At 43.6% G+C, this 15668-nt stretch overlaps 2 protein-coding genes across 15 annotated transcripts; both read left to right on the forward strand.

Moving 5' to 3' along the window:
- The first annotated feature begins 2591 nt into the window (after positions 1-2591).
- On the forward strand, positions 2592-6615 carry LOC127301476 (uncharacterized). Of its 4 annotated transcripts, none has more exons than XM_051331733.1 (5): positions 2592-3844; positions 3956-4066; positions 4143-4682; positions 4774-4962; positions 6002-6615. In XM_051331733.1, the coding sequence occupies exons 1-3, from the start codon at positions 2634-2636 to the stop codon at positions 4288-4290; spliced, it is 1470 nt and encodes a 489-aa protein (XP_051187693.1). In that variant the 5' UTR covers positions 2592-2633; the 3' UTR covers positions 4291-4682; positions 4774-4962; positions 6002-6615. The 4 variants fall into 4 exon arrangements, with proteins under 4 accessions (XP_051187693.1, XP_051187694.1, XP_051187692.1 ...); XM_051331734.1 differs by having other exon boundaries at positions 4774-4926; XM_051331732.1 differs by having other exon boundaries at positions 4774-6615.
- A 468-nt stretch (positions 6616-7083) lies between these two features.
- LOC127301475 (uncharacterized) lies at positions 7084-12855 on the forward strand. 11 transcript variants are annotated; one of them, XR_007852099.2, is made up of 6 exons: positions 7084-7714; positions 8018-8252; positions 8624-8728; positions 9385-9554; positions 9641-9938; positions 12000-12855. XR_007852099.2 is itself a non-coding variant. In XM_051331728.2 (5 exons), exons 2-5 carry the CDS (start codon positions 8218-8220, stop codon positions 12514-12516), a joined length of 366 nt encoding a protein of 121 aa, XP_051187688.1. In that variant the 5' UTR covers positions 7088-7714; positions 8018-8217; the 3' UTR covers positions 12517-12855. The 11 variants fall into 11 exon arrangements, 4 of the variants coding, with proteins under 4 accessions (XP_051187688.1, XP_051187691.1, XP_051187689.1 ...); XR_007852098.1 differs by having other exon boundaries at positions 7085-7714; positions 8636-8728; XR_011745445.1 differs by lacking the exon at positions 8624-8728 and having other exon boundaries at positions 7102-7714; positions 9641-9751; positions 9864-9938; positions 12475-12855.
- The last annotated feature ends 2813 nt before the right edge of the window (positions 12856-15668 follow it).

A 15668-nucleotide genomic window follows, 5' to 3' on the forward strand; every position in this document is an offset into this window, starting at 1 on the left:
GCAATGAAATACCTTGGTCAGTAAACATTCTAGCTTCTTCATCACTCTCATGGTCTGCAGATTCTCCACGTTGCACCGTTGGCAAGCAATCAAGGATAGGCTCAAATATTCCGTATGGATCATCTGTCTGGTCGTTGCCCACTATTGAAAAATATAAGATGAGTAGAGCATATAACAATATAAGCAAGACGTTGCAGTCATGGACGTTTCCATTTGTCGACTCTTATAATTACCTGCGGTATTTTCAGGCTGATTGGAGCCACTAAAAGGCTTTGTAGCTGAAAGGAAAGAGAGCTACAGTTAATAGTAGATCGTCAATTCATTTGCAGTAATAATTTAACGAATGGACTAACCAGCATGTTCAACTGCAGAATATGTGTTAGTTTGGTTGACAATTGTTCCAAGTTGGGGTAGCTCTAAACCTGACAGTTGTGTGATCTGATCTGAACTGTGTATGTTGACTGGTCTCATTCGCCCTCCAATTTGTTGCATCTTGTATGAGTCATTTCTACGTAGCCAATCACAGTCGTTATCAGCAGTTGTAGTTTCAGTTGATTGTTCAAATAGAGGAGCACATGTATGTAGACCAATAGAGTTCCTGGCTGCATACATTTTGAGCTAGCGTTCAGTTACAAATCATGGTAGTAATATAATTATTTAGGCTGGATATGAATTTATAGCTAGTAATTAGGAAACGAAACTTTGTAAAGTTGGTGTGGTAGATAGTTGGATGACTGCAGCTTTGTCTGTAGCCATTATGACGGTGTGTTGTCCTGATGCAAAATAACTTGGCATCGGTGTGTCCGGTTGGTCGTGTTCTCCACTTTTAAGGACTGCAGTACTCTTCTTTTGACGGCGTGTTTCACGTAGCCTCTGTAATATGAGATCTTTGTTTTGCTCGTATCGGGCATTATCCCTGTCCCTCTTGAGTGATTTTTTATATTCTGTAGGGGAAATGTAAATTAGTATCTGCACTGTATAATTGAGATATGCCCAACAATTGTTCATCATTACCTAAGCTGTTTAAGGCTTGAACTGGCATTTGTAACCCAGACCCCTGTGTAGTAGAGGAAATCTGTTTTGACTGAGATGGGTTTTGTCCATGAAGAGGAGTCACATCGGACGGCACCACACCAGTACGTATGCCTACATAAGAATTGTTACGAAAAATTTATTAGTGTTCTGCAATTCTTTGTTGTTCAATCTGTTAGTAAACATCACCTTACGTAGTTGGAGTGTTACGTAGTTGGGTGACCCAGATTGCCCGAGAGATATTTCCCTTGATGGTGAAATCCTAATGAACGAAGTTATCATTCTCTGATCAGTGCACCATGATGATCATGAATAGTGCATCATATATATCGGGTGGACCATTTCGATGGACGTACCAACCGGTTTGGTCGATGGAGTTTGTTGTCCAGTGGGAATAACCGCTGTTATTTTCTTTAGCTCCCGGGCCTCACGCCTCTTTTTTAATATCTCATCTTTGTTTCGTGCATATCTCTCTCTCTCTCGTTGTCTCTTCAATTCTCTTGGATCTGTTGTTTGTCCTGCGACCCGAATAACATTTATTAGGATGTAAAAGGTTGAAGCAGGTAAGAGTTGGTGATATATTTACCTGAATTTCCATTGTTTGTAAGGTCCTGAAATGGAGTCCGTACCCCCTTACGCTCAGAGGATGCCATTTATTATCTGTTATGAAATTTAGGCACAACATTTCTCACGATAAAATTTTATACATGGATTATCATTGGGACAGCAAGGTTGGTATTGTTCCTTGTTGAACAATCAAGTGAGAACAATAGCTGTATTTCGTTGTTAATGCAGCAGAAGCTATTATTTTGCAATTTATAGTAAATTTTGAAATTACAGTGAACCTAATATGGCCAGATGCAGGGATGGAAGAACATGCGGCCAGCATGGCCCTGTGTACGGCGTACCACGGGAAGGCTTGAGGGCGAGGACGGCGAGGACACCGGAGGCTGGGCTTGCGTGCGACGGTGCAACTTTTGCGGGTAGGACGGCGAGGAAACTGGAGGCTGGGCTGCGTGGACGGTGAAGACAGTGGCGGGGTGCCACCCAGGCCGGACGCCCGGGAGGCGCGAGCCGGAGCAACCCGAGCGGGGACGACACGGAGGCGCAGACAAGCCGGAGCAACGACGACTGGATGCGGAGCCAACCTGGTAAAGGGAGCGACCGGGAGGAGGCGGTGTCTTCGAGATGCCGCTGTGACCAGGAAGAGGACAGCGCGGAAGTTTTTGGCAGTGTTTTCGGCTGAGATCGTGGATCAGTTATTATCGTGGTGTAGTTTTGGGATGGGATGGTTGGTTGATTTTTTATTTCCTTATATATACATCCGTGCTGGAGAGTATGCGGGCTGAACATTTGATCACAGCCGTATATTTGATTGGCAGACCATTGGTGTAACATGGACAGTTGGATTTCTTAGGCGTGATTAGATCGGACGTTCCTGGGTATTCTGTGTACAATTGGTTGTGTGGCTTTAGGGAAATTCATGTTTGCTCTTTTATTAGTAGTGGTGATGACAAAACAGGTGTCACGTGTTCCTGGAAAATACACGCACAAACTGGTCAAGACACGCCTCCAGCGAAACAGGTCCTAACCCTAGATCGATGCTGGCGGCGGAGAGGGAGGTTGATGCGTTGCTGACGGCGGAGAAGCGGGAGGTGGTGTGCCGTTTCCGCGATTGCATATGCCGCTGGTTGTATTTTTCCCTGACAACCCGCGTCGCCCCCGGGATTGACTACGTCGACATCCCCGATGCCGACCGCCGCCCCGCCTGGTCGCTGCTCGTCGGCGTCACCGACGGCGCCTCCTCCCTACTGGTGAGCCGTATCCGCGTGGCGCGATCCGGGCGTATCCTCGGCCGGAGCGACGACGCGCTCGACGTCTTCCACAACATGGTCCTCGCCAACCCGCCACGGGACACCTTCGAAGCTGCCGCCGCACCCCTGGCTCCCGATTGCTCCTCGATCTGCGTCGTGCGCTGCTACGACGACGATGAGCAACCCCAGGCACTGCAGCTAACTCTCCAGCCGCACACCGACGATGACACCATGGAGTTGCCTTTGCCGGAGCTTGAAGGGGCTTGTCCTTGCATACCAATCTACGCCGACGGCCACATCTGGGTTCTGTCCGCCACCCTGCTAGACGATGACATCGACTCGTTCCGCGTCGTCACGCGACGCCTTGTCGACGGCATGCGGTGGGAGCACGTCGGCGCCCCCTTCACCGGCTCTGTCATACACTACAAGCGCCCGCCGTGGTCCGGCTACTTCCTCCAAGGCTACGCCGTGCTCCCCGACACCGACCAGATCCTCGTCTCCTTCCAGAACTTCGGCCTCTTCCTCACCTTCCACACCAAGTCTGGCCGCTGGACCCCGGTGCTCACCGACACCGAAGAACCAAGGTTGGAAGACTACCTTCCTATCCACGGCCGCGGCATATATGTCCGGCAGCACCAAGCCGTCTACATGCTGCGCGACAGCACTATCTACGCATACAAGCTCTCCTACCACAAGCGTGCTCAGGGGACGCCGCTGCTCAAGCTGGATCCGCCTGTGACCATCGACTTCATCTGCCCTTTCATTCCCGAGAAAGGGTATGGGATCCTCACCCGCCTCACCGACCGCCTCTTGTGCTCCGTCTGGATCAGTCTCGCGTGGCGCAAGCCAGCATGCCCGTGCCACTACCTGCACGCCATCGTCACCACCTTCCACCTCCGCGACGAGTTTCAGGGAGGAATCAAGGTGCTGCACTCTACTTACCGCCGGGTAGACATTGTGCCCAACCCACTGGCGGACCAGAACTTCTGTTTTCTACAGTAAGCATACTAGCTAGCTAGTGAGTTCTCATTAATTTAATTGATCATGTGTGCGTTCATGTTGGTCGCCTCGATTGCTTACACTTTGTCTTGGTACGGTCTGTCGATTAGGGAGTACGCGGACCAGGGCTCTCTGGTGCTGGAACAACATGAAGAAATGCAAGAGGATCTAATCAGTTCCCAGCATGTCGATGAACCATCTGAGATTCTTAGTTGTTGCAGGTCTTGCTTGATCTGAATTTATCTTCATGTTTAACCTAGCTTACATCTAAATTTTTTTTTTTCTTCGTGCGTGCAGAAGAATGCTGGATATCCGCAAAGTAAAACCCAGTCCCGTTCGCTTCAGTGATCGTTACATTATCCGCGACTGGTCTCGCGAGCCAAAGAAGCCCTCCTCGACAATTCCTCCTTTGGGAGTTGGGACCGAGTCGCAGCATTCAGGTTGACTTGACCGAAAATGCTGATGCAAAGCTGATATGGGGCGTGTTCCATATCAACAGCCGTCGTCGTCGCTGTAAGATTCGCGCTCCGGGCCCACGAGCTGCAAGGTTTGACCGGGCCTTTTTCTCCAATACGAGATTGCAGCAGTACGATACGAGAGTATACGGTGGGGCCCTGCTCACCTGTATGGTACTGTACAAGCGGAGACGAGACTCACACCCTCAGGCGAGAGCGGAATCGGCATCTAGATCCAGACGCCCACCGGCGATGCAGGTCCATCGTTCTCCCTGTCCTCGCCTCCTATTCCTCTGCTCGTCCGTGCGTCGACCAGATCCGAGGAAGATCTGAGAGAGCTTCTCCATGGCGGCCACCAAGGATTTACCGGTCTGCTACTCAGGTGAGATCCATCCCCTGTTTTTCTTCTGGTCGATTCTTTTCCTCCGCGAATCTAAAATTATAGGGATTTTCTCCGGATTCATGGAATACAGTGGCCGGGCCTCGCCAGTCGCCATGCCGCGTGCTCTTCCGGCGTCAAGGGAGCTTCACAGCTTGCAGTACCGGAGTCGGGCTCGCTTGACTGTTGCGCCAAGTATGGGGATGGGCGACGGCGACCCGAGGCTTCCCCGTGATCTGTTTCTTTGGTCTGCACTCTGCGTTTCCTTTTTCTTTACCTGGAGGTGCCATTTTTATCACAGCACCCAGCTTTGCGATCCCCATTTCCTTCAATTGGTTCCCTCTGCTTTTTTTTTGTTCGATCTCAATAGTTTGGTATGCTACAGTATTCTAAGTTCTTCTCCAGTCCTTTGAGTTCATTTTTTGTGGTAGATTGTATTGTATGATAATCCATATGACAAATTACTACAAATTTATATTCGGAATTTTTTTCTAAACTTTATAAATAAATTCACAACTTTACAATAGCTAACAGTGAATCTTGTACATCAGTACCCATAAAGATTTTTGTTCGGGATCTTTTCCTACCAGTTGCAAATGCGTTCGGCTTACTCCTGTTCGTTTCATAAATTAATTCTGTGCTTTAGTATTCTAGACAAGCATAGACGACGCTGAAGTTTAAAAATCAATAGATCAGTACCCGTCAATTGCAGATGCACTTGTTGGCCACCATTTTCAAAGCAGGTCAGTCTGCAATCTAGCTGCAGGTTTAGGCAATAAATGATCAGCTCAGGGGCGGCTTGTAGTGTTGTATGTGCTACCATTTGGAACCTTTTTAATTAGGGAGTAGTTTTGTTGAAGAGTGTTGTTTTATATTATGATGTCTTCCGTAGCTGTGTGTTCTAATTTAATGCCTGAAGTTATTTTAATGTATCCCACACTGTTAGATTTACTATTTACCGTATTTAGTTATGAAGTTGTTTATGGCGAGATAGTCAGTCAACATAGCATATGTTTATCCCCCATATAAGGCTTCCAAATAGCCCGTATCTATGCCCCAGGAGAAGTTTATGATGCACATAGCTCTTTCTGTTTTATTTGTTGCTTTTGGTAGCAAATAGCAGGTTATGGTCAATCTGAATCTAAATGAATGTAAAGTTCTCCCATCTTTGGCAGTTTTCATGCTGGCTTTCTTATTTCTATTGTTCTGTGAAATGTTTCAGTTCTGAGGTTTTCATTTATTGCTATATGTCTATTGCATTATTCACGTTCAGTGAAGTTCTCTATGGTCAATTCACATCGATGTCGTCTTTTATCATTCAGATGTCGCCATGGCGTATTCCGGACAGCCAAGGCAGGAGCCGAGACGGGACCGGAAAATCCATTCTCAGTGTGGCTGTGCTTACCCTCGTGCGTCACCGCGAGGATTGTGCTAGAGCTGCATCTTGGGCGGCGGCGACTGGAGGCTCCCATGGATCTGGGTTCTACGTTTACCTTTATTTTTCGATCTGGGCCCACATTTTTTTACAGCCTCCGGTTTTCGTCTCGGTTTTACATGGCGGCCACCATCATCGTCCTCACATATTTTCTGGCTGCAGGAGGATTTCAGTAGTAGAAATTTAGACTATTGAATGCACAGCTTTGCCACTTCAAGTTGTAGAACTTTCTAAACAAGTTAGCACTTTGTTGTTGCAGGTCTAATTACTTAGTGCTTCGGATTGTTGTGTGATGGATTGTTGTTTATGGTAATTAGGACATGAGTTTGATGTAACACCCGTGGATGATTAGCCTACATATTAAGTTATTCCATTAGGTGTGCTCATTACACTTATATCTATGCTGTTATATGTAATTCACCATTAGGGTGTAGTTTCTAAATATTCTGCTCCAAAGAGATGTGTCGTTGCTGTCATAAGTTGGAGGATATTTTTTGCTCATTACACCTGTACTATTACTTGGTAATTCTTACAAAGATCTACAGACGATAAAAGCTGATGATAAAACTCGATGCATCTAGATTTATATTTTTTGTTCTATCTGTTTGATGAACCAATTTGTCTTTCTCAAGGCCATTTGATGTGGCGATTTCTCTATCGCATTTGTGGAACTAATTTGAAGGCCTTCGAGAGCTTTTAATTATTTTTGCAATTATATTGCATAACATTACAGTATAGATGCAAAAACTTTATAACGTGGATGTCACCAGCTCAGTGTATGAAGTCAATAAATTTGAAGTACTTTACAAACACACTGTGTGAATTTTACAGTATAATCACGAGGACTTTATAATGTAGTTCTCACCAATTTAGAAGGACTCTATACGATGGAGAATGGTCCGTTATGAAATACTTTGGAATCTACACTACTTAAAAAGGAGGAACGCGTTCCTTATTCTGCCTATCTCTCAATACGTCAAACTTTTCGTCGTCAACCAACACTCCCGTTGCCGTGCAGTTTGCACTTTGGTCCCTTGCAAATTGGAGAATTAACCCACAGTCATTTACCTCACTTTGGTGCGAGACGAGAGCTAGGGTTCCGCCGCCAGCAATCCCTTTCTCTTCCTCCCGGGCGGCCGCCGCCGACTCCATCGCTCCACCACGTGCGTCGGCGCCACCACCTTGCTCGCGCGGCCGTACGTGCGGGAGGCCATCCGAGTTGCGCCTGTGCCTCGGGGAAGGGTCACCGCCGCCAGATCAGACCGAGGAGGAGTGGCTCCACGGGAACGACACCGTAGGCAGCCCCTACGCATCCTCAGTATGCGCCCGCGCCGGCGAAATCCGCCGCTGCGACACAGACCAGACCGAGGAGGAGGTCTTCAACGCAGGGCCCCGGGTACCCATCCCCGTCCCTCCTCCTCCTCCACATCGCCGTCACCATCCCAGGCACCCGAAAATATGCATCTTCCCCGAGCTAAAGCCGCTTGCCACCGCTCAGGCTTGCTGCTGCTGCCGGCTAGAAACTGCCACCAGCTCTGGGGCCATTTTCACGTCGCCGCCGGCGACCTCGTCTGCATCCACCGGCCCGCTTGCTGTGGAGGTGAGGACCCCGTTTCCATCACTTTTGTTTCCTCCCTGATTTGGTGCGTTCTAGATCGGCCAAGAGCTGGGATTACTCCCGCCAAATAATCTGCTCCATTAGAGACCAGTAACAATATTTAGGGCGCGGCCCTTCAGGATCTCGCGGACTGATTCATGGAGGCGGAACACTGCTTAATCTTATTAGTAGTTCTGAAGCAAAATCTGCAAGCAAACTATGGTTATGTACAAAAATAATTTTCGGGTTGCTCTGTGTCACTGTAAGGCGATACGTATACTGAATCCTACTTTTGTGAAATCACAGCTCCAGTGATTCAAATAATTGCAAGCTCGCAGTGGTGAATCAATACTCACGAACAAGCCAGTGATCAGATGTATCGCGAGTTGCTGACAGTTTTTGCTCCGTGGAGTGAGCTTTTCTCCGTGCCAATCATGCATCAAAGTTATAGCACAACTCGTTGACACATCCCCGGATTGCAAAAGTAGTTTGCTCATGTTCTGGTGATGGAGAAAGTGAGGAGGATACTGAAGTGGTTGAGGTTAGTAGATGTTTTTCTTCCTTTTGTCTTACTTGTATTGTATCATGCAAGAATCAGTTTAATCTAATGCAAGAGAAAGTGAGGAGTATTATGTTCTCTACTTAAAGAAGAATGTTTGGTTGAACAAATTTTAAGTTACCGTTTCCCCTTTTGGATATGCTTGGATGGGGCAACCAATCCAATTTTTTTATTTTCGAAATGGGGATCAGCCCCTGCCTCTGCATCAGTTAGATGCATGCAGCATTTATTTCTAACCAATCCAATTTTAAACTGATGATGAACTAACCTTTCCTGTACTTCTGGGAGATGTTGTGATAAGAATTGCAGTAGTGTTGTCCTGACTTCTTGACTTCAATATTTTATTGAAATAGCAATCTTTGTAGCCATGCTAATTATTGAAGACATCGAAAATTGGTGTATGCCTTGCAAAAGCAATCTATGCAGATAACAATGTTGTTGTCTATTATGTAAAGCAGGTTTGGCTATCTGACCTTGTATAAATTATTTCGAAATTTATTGTTTTGGCATTAGCTTACTACCACATCATTTGTCTTGTAGATATTGAAGATGTTAAGGTCTCAAATGCATTTTACTGTGTTTGTAATGTGATTCCAGCTATATGTGATATATTCTTGGCAGATATTTAGCTAGCCAGTCTTATTCTGAACAGTATATTTATTTATCCTGCAACATAAATGATATGCTTAGGTACATGGGAAACAACTTTTACTGGGGAAACAGGCAAACAATAATAACTACACTATTTTGCCATATTTTTTTTTTGCTAAATATTATGTTGCCGGAGATTTCGTGTTACTTTCTTCCAGGATTAGAAAAGTATCCAAGCACATATCCAATAGTCAACTGTATAACCAACAGGGATTATAAACACACAGAGTCAGTACAGCCTATACAGCCTATTCACACCCTACAGCGAAAAAGCTACAGAGGCATCAAATCCAAATGTTGGTCACTGTAATCCTAGACAAATGTTGAACACAAATGCTGATCAAAATTCCTGTAGCTTGTTCACTTGACAATTTATTTTCAGAGAAATTGCAACATTTCTGCAATAATGATCAAGTTTCTGAAATATAGGGAAGTCTGAATCCATGTACCTTTTATTCTCCAGAGAGAAGATGAAGCACGCCCGAGCATGGGCGGCATGGCGGCCGGGTTTTTGTTGCCGGAGGAGCTATGGTAACGCGATGGAGCTGCCGGCGAGACCGCGAGAGTCAAGACGCGGGGAGCAGGTCTTCCCCTCCCTGCTGCCTCTGGCCGCGGTGGCGAGGCATGACACAGGTTCCTCTGGCGACGGTTCCCTATTAACCAGGCAGGTGAATGAGGTATTAGAAAAATATGGAACTGAGCTGATTTATTTTGTGTAGGTACATAACTTTTGGCCTACTTGAACCTCAACTTTTCTATTGGAGGAAGTACATCACTTCATCAGGCACCCCAAAAGGCTGGGACAAACCTACTGTTAGGCAATGACAGATGTATATGTGGTTTTAATTTGTCTATTCATCATGTTCTAATTCCGTCGATATGAGTGTTGCAGCTCTAATTGTATTTTGTTCAAGCATCCTAAGGGCATACAATTTATTGCAGAGAACTCTTCGATTTCAGAGAAGAATATTTTGGAACACATGTCAAAGAAGAATATATATACTCATATTGTCACAGGTATACATTGAATTACTTCTCTATGCTTGATTAAGATGATTGAGATTTACTCATATTTTCAAATTGATTATTGAGAATATGTACCTTCTTTAGAGAGTAATAAGTACCAGCAGCAAGTACACTGCAATGTTGCACCATGATTACTGACACATGACTAATTTTTTTGGTCAGAAGATAAACTTTTCTCCTTTCCTTTTGTGTTTAGTAATTTTCTCCTTAGTTTTCGATTTTTTGTTTCTCTTTTAACTTTTTCCAGCTTACACGTAGGTCCTGGAAGATGTTTGTTACACTTAAATATCATGTGCTGCATTGTTTCTTGAATCTAAACCTGTCACAATTTAGATCATGGCTTAAATTGTTTGACACTTGAATATTGTACCTTTTCTACTCATGATGCTTCGTTTTTCAGTTTGTTTCATAATGTTTCATATGGCAACTGCGGAGATGGAATTGGCCTACGATATATATAATAAAAATTCGTTTTTTAGATCCTCGGTTCAAGGGCATTCATGTTTCTTTGAAGTTTTTTCGCAAATAAGAGATTATGTTCTTGGCAGTCTCACTCTGATGCTCTTAAACACTATTACAGCTTATAGAGATTCATTGTTTCTCCCTGACGAGACTTTGCAATGAAATTTTTCAAGCAATCTGATGTATGCTCAGTTTTTCCAATATAATGATACACACTAATTAAGTGGTAAAGCAAAATAATAACATATGATATGCCATTTTTGTATTATTGAACTTGATATCCTGTATGGATTACACAAACACCAAACACATTTGGATAATTAATTTTGTGTTTTGACAATAATTTTTCATGGTGCGCACATGTTGTCATAATGTCTACATGATATCATAGCAACAGCTACACAATTCATCGATATTGTAACATTTTGTTTCTAGCAGTTTTATGTGGGGATGCTCTTACTGTCATTCTACCGTACATATAAGAATAGGTTGTGTGTTAGAGCATCTCCAGTCGCGTCCCCAAAGCGTCCCCCAAAGATATTTGGGACGCGCCGGACAAAAAAACGGTCCCAGCCGCGTGCCCTAAAGGCCTTTTTTGTTCGGCGCGGCCCAATACGGTGTCCGGCGCCCCGATCCCGTACCCGCTACACAGGGGACCCATAGGGCACGCCGGACACAACAAAATGAGAGGCGAGGAGGCGCGGGCCTGACACATCAGCGGCTCGGACGCTCAACCGCCACATACGTAGCGACGGTGCAGTTGCCGGGAAGCGGAACCGTCGCATTGGCAACCGCGTCGACGACACGCCAACCGCCGGAATGGAGCGCGGACTCCTTGGAAGAGCAACCGCCGCTCTCTTCGACTTATGCGCCGCCGTTCATCCGCGCTGGCTGGTGCCATTGGTGGGACAAAGCCAGGACACCCAGCAGCGGCGACGATTCCCCGCCGCCACTTGACAGCGAGGAGGAACGGCTGGGCGTGGAGGAGGACGCGGAGGAAGAAGAGAGCGAGGAGGCGGCGGCGGTGCCTCGTGCGAAGGCGGAGGCGGACGCGAAGGCCAAGGCCGCCAAGGCCAAGGCCAAGGCGCAGCCGGCGAGCACCGGCGACGATGAGGAGGACTCCGACGCGTCGGGCGCCGACACCGCCTCTTCGGAAGAGGTGACGAGCAGAAAGCGTCACCGCGATGACGACGACGAGGCGGGGCCATCATCGAAGAAGAAGTAGAAGTAGTAGTTTAAAATAATCTATATGCAATTTAATTATATTTTTTCGAAGTTTTATACATAATTTGTTTAAGTTGAACCGATTTGAATATTAGTAAATAGTTTTCTTCTATCTATTTAAATTATTCTTAATATTTTGGGGCGGCGTTTGGGGGACGCAGCTGGGGAGAGACGTCCCCCAAACGCGGCACGACCAAAACACGTTCCCCAAAAGCTCAATCCGGCGCAGTTTGGGGACGGTTTGGGGGACGCGACCGAAGATGCTCTTAGGTTCTAATGCGTGTGAGGTCCTATAGCAGTTATGTTGTCTGTTGCTTGACCTACTTGCTATTTTAGTGTTTCTTACCTGAGGTGCTCATCATGCAGGGTATACTCCTAATCTGGTTTGCTATTTGATCATGCTTTGGATTGTCTGATCGGTCTGAACCTCCATAGACAAAGCATCACTACGTTTTGGATGGTGCACTATAATTTCCAGAAACTCAGTCTCCTATGGTTCTCATCATAACCTTTTTTAATCTCGATCTGGTATTTGTTGCTTATATATATTGTAGGTGATTGTAGGGTAGAGCAAAGTCTTTGTTTGCATCCTTCTATTATATCGAAAGGTTGATTTTCATCTTTGGCAGCTCAATGGTCTTATCTAAGCTCCTTAACGGGGATAAGTTATTTCTAACTTTATATTTCTATTTCCTTTTGAGTGCAAAGTCATACCAATTATGATATCTTTGTTGAACTCTGAATTGGAGCAAGATGACGCCATTGTGGATATATACTGTGCAAACACATATTTATTGTATGATGTTCCATTATACTAACTGGATGTTCCATCTACTTTCAGTTTCATGAGACGATGTTCAATAAAAAAACACTTGTGGAGTAGCTGTATCACTTGAACTATGCTATTATGGTGCTTCACCTTCGTCTTCCCTTTATATGTTTGTATCCATTTTTGCGCTAGACATTGTATGGGAGCATGCCGATTGGGCTGGTTTATGAATGGGCATGGATGGGAAGATGCTTTTAGTCAATAGAGAACTTGTGTTACCCCAGACCAAGCTCAAGTATGGGGATAGAGTTGAAGTGAGGTTTTCTTCACATATTACCCGAGATAATTTACAAGTTGGCTACTACTCGTGAGCTTGTACATAATGAGACCTTGTGGTAGGAACTTGTGCTGTAAATATGAGTTTTGATGCAATAAATTCAAGTTTGAATCAAATACTTGCACCTCCTGAGTTTGTAGAATGTTATTATACCTTCACTGAATTTTTGTAGAATGTACATTCAAATTTCACCACCTAGGTAACTATAATATACTTATGGTTGTTACAATATTGTCTTTTTTTTTATAGGTGGCATCAACAGCTTTACATACCTAATGAATAAATGCCTTTATTTTTTGACCATTAAAACTGTACATGGTGTGATTAATTTCACCTTGCAAAAAATATCATGTCCATTAATTTGAATTCAGTTCTAGAAATGGGCATGGCTACTTTATGACCATGGTAGAAAAATTGTCCTGCCGATACGATACTACCTTTTAGTTCACGAAGTGGACCAACAATTTTTAGATAAAAGATAATTTCACCCAGAGACTAGCTTATACTTTATTTATATTTTCCACTAGAAAAGGGACCATTTCAATCATTTCCTCATTTTCCCATATGACTTAGCCAACCATTATTTTTAGCGGTATACTTATCGAATTATACTAGCAGTCACTGAACTTGAGAATGAAATAACAAGACGTGTTACTTTCTATGCATATGATACCGAATTATACCTTATTATCAAACACTAATACTTTTTAAAAAGTAGAATTTAATTGTTTTTGAAATACTTTGCTGATATTCCTTTCTATACGCGAATTTTTAGGTGTATTATATGTTTACATGTGTAGCATAAAGAAATTGAGGGATTGTGACAACACACGGACATTAAACAACCCGTTATTGAAAAATTAGCATCTGCACCACCGGTCTCCCACGGAGTTTTTTTACCTCTGCCATTATTGATGATTTGCTAAGCTCCTTTTGTATGTTTGACACATAAGGATACGATCGAGGATTGTCTTCAGATATTTATAAATATGAAAGTAGTGTTTGGAGTAATCAAAAAAGTATTCCTTTAGTTATATGTGTTTGCAACACCCATATTTTGTGAGACAACAATACATTTAAAAGGAGAAGTTGTTGAGTTGACAGTTATGACAACTCAGGATACACGTGTGAGACTTACCGTGGAGGAGTAACAAAAAGATTTAGAATTTGGAACTACGCAGATGCATAACAATATTGTCTTGTTATTGTATACGGTGTTATCATGTTGTATTACATGGTTTTGAGTTTTCATAGTGAGTTGTGAATTATATATATACATTAAGAATAAAATTTGAGGACCCGTGGCAACGCACGGGCATTTGTACTAGTCACCTCTAAAAACTAAGTGCTTACTTAGTAGCGCAGGGAGACAATTCATAAGTACTTTAGAAGTTATGAAAATGGTCCGTTGTGGAATAATTGTGAAGCGCCTTTTAGAAACAAGTTTTGTACTGTAAAAATACTTACGACGTGAAGACAACAAATGAAGACTTATTGGGCTGCATAATATTTCATAATATTATTAAACTCCGTAGGTTCAAGTAGTCAACGGAAAATGAAGCTCAAAATATGGAATATTTAGAGCTTCGCGACTCCACGCTTCGGTGGGCGTTGTGTTAATGTAAATGCAGAATGGTCAAATAAAATGAAATATTGTTCTAATCAATATGTGTATTAGTAGATACCCCTCCATCCATGAATACAAGGCCACATCATTTTCGTGTCAAATTTTAACTAATGAGTTAGTCAACCAAATATAAGTTATATATCATTCAAAAAACATTTAATGTGATTCCGATGATATAGTTTTGAGTGACATGCAACTCATATTTAATTGACCCAATTACTAATTAAAAGTCGTCTAAAAAATTGGCCTTGTACTTAAGAGCGGAGTTAGTAATGCTTTTGATATGAAATGATGGTCGAATCAAGCAAACCAATGTCGGAGATGACTGAGGGACAATATAGTCCATGCGATGACACCACACATGTTAAGGATCATATGATTCATGACCATGGGGCATCGCGTCATCAGGGAACTTATTCTTGTCCAGGAGCTTAGAGGATATGAGACGGTGTCGTGCCCTCGACCCATATTGCAGCCACCTCATACGACAGTGGCAAATCGTATCTCCTTTGTTCTAGCCTCTTTTTGGTGTTCTATTCCATACGGTAGTCGTGGAGGTTGACCTTGTAGGCGCCCAAACTCCTAAACTTTTTGTCTGGATCCTAACACATGCAACATGATTTGGCATGTCTAAATACCTATCAACCAAAGCTTCTCTTCCAGTGAACATATTAAATATCTAAAAGCTTAAGGAGATTTGTCAATTAAGACGACACTCTCAAAATGCATGTGTATCAAAATAGACATGTGAGTGATTCATAATTAGAGTATCCTCGGAACTCAAACTAAACTATACATCATCATGACCTAGGGACGTTGATCATAAATTATTCATTCAAATAGCACAATCAATTGTCGGAAACGAGTTACTATGAACTACCCCAACGATAAAGAGGACTCTACTAGATGCAACAATGTACCATATGAGAGATTTTTAAAGGACTGCATGCTCCAAACAATTGTCTTTTTTCTTGGATGCCCTATAGACATTGGCATACAAGCTTTGCCCACAATTTGATGTTGTTGTATTAATCAACAACGAAAAAACTGAATGCTGAAGTCACCTTTTTTTAATACCCGACACTGTTTGTTAGGGCCCTAAGACATGCAACATGATTTGTCATGTCGAAATACCTACCAACTAGAGCTTAATTTGTCAGATACATGTGTATCACAATAGAGATGTGAGTGATTCATCATTAGGGTGTCCGCGGAACTCAAGCTAAACTATATATAATATATCATCATACATTAGAGTAATTGATCATAAACTATTCATTCAAATAACTCAAAAAATTATCG

This window comes from Lolium perenne, chromosome 5 (genome assembly GCF_019359855.2).
Source record: "Lolium perenne isolate Kyuss_39 chromosome 5, Kyuss_2.0, whole genome shotgun sequence".
NCBI classification, from domain to species: domain Eukaryota; kingdom Viridiplantae; phylum Streptophyta; class Magnoliopsida; order Poales; family Poaceae; genus Lolium; species Lolium perenne.

What these genes read in the sequence shown, in the direction of transcription:
- LOC127301476 (XM_051331732.1), top strand. Translation starts at nt 2,634, where the DNA reads ATGCTGGCGGCGGAGAGGGAGGTTGATGCGTTGCTGACGGCGGAGAAG. An exon ending in CAGAACTTCTGTTTTCTACA is followed by an intron (nt 3,845 to 3,955) that starts GTAAGCATACTA and finishes TCTGTCGATTAG; the next exon opens with GGAGTACGCGGACCAGGGCT. An exon ending in GAGATTCTTAGTTGTTGCAG is followed by an intron (nt 4,067 to 4,142) that starts GTCTTGCTTGAT and finishes TCGTGCGTGCAG; the next exon opens with AAGAATGCTGGATATCCGCA.
- LOC127301475 (XM_051331728.2), top strand. Translation starts at nt 8,218, where the DNA reads ATGGAGAAAGTGAGGAGGATACTGAAGTGGTTGAG. An exon ending in AGGATACTGAAGTGGTTGAG is followed by an intron (nt 8,253 to 9,384) that starts GTTAGTAGATGT and finishes TTTATTCTCCAG; the next exon opens with AGAGAAGATGAAGCACGCCC. An exon ending in TAACCAGGCAGGTGAATGAG is followed by an intron (nt 9,599 to 9,863) that starts GTATTAGAAAAA and finishes AATTTATTGCAG; the next exon opens with AGAACTCTTCGATTTCAGAG.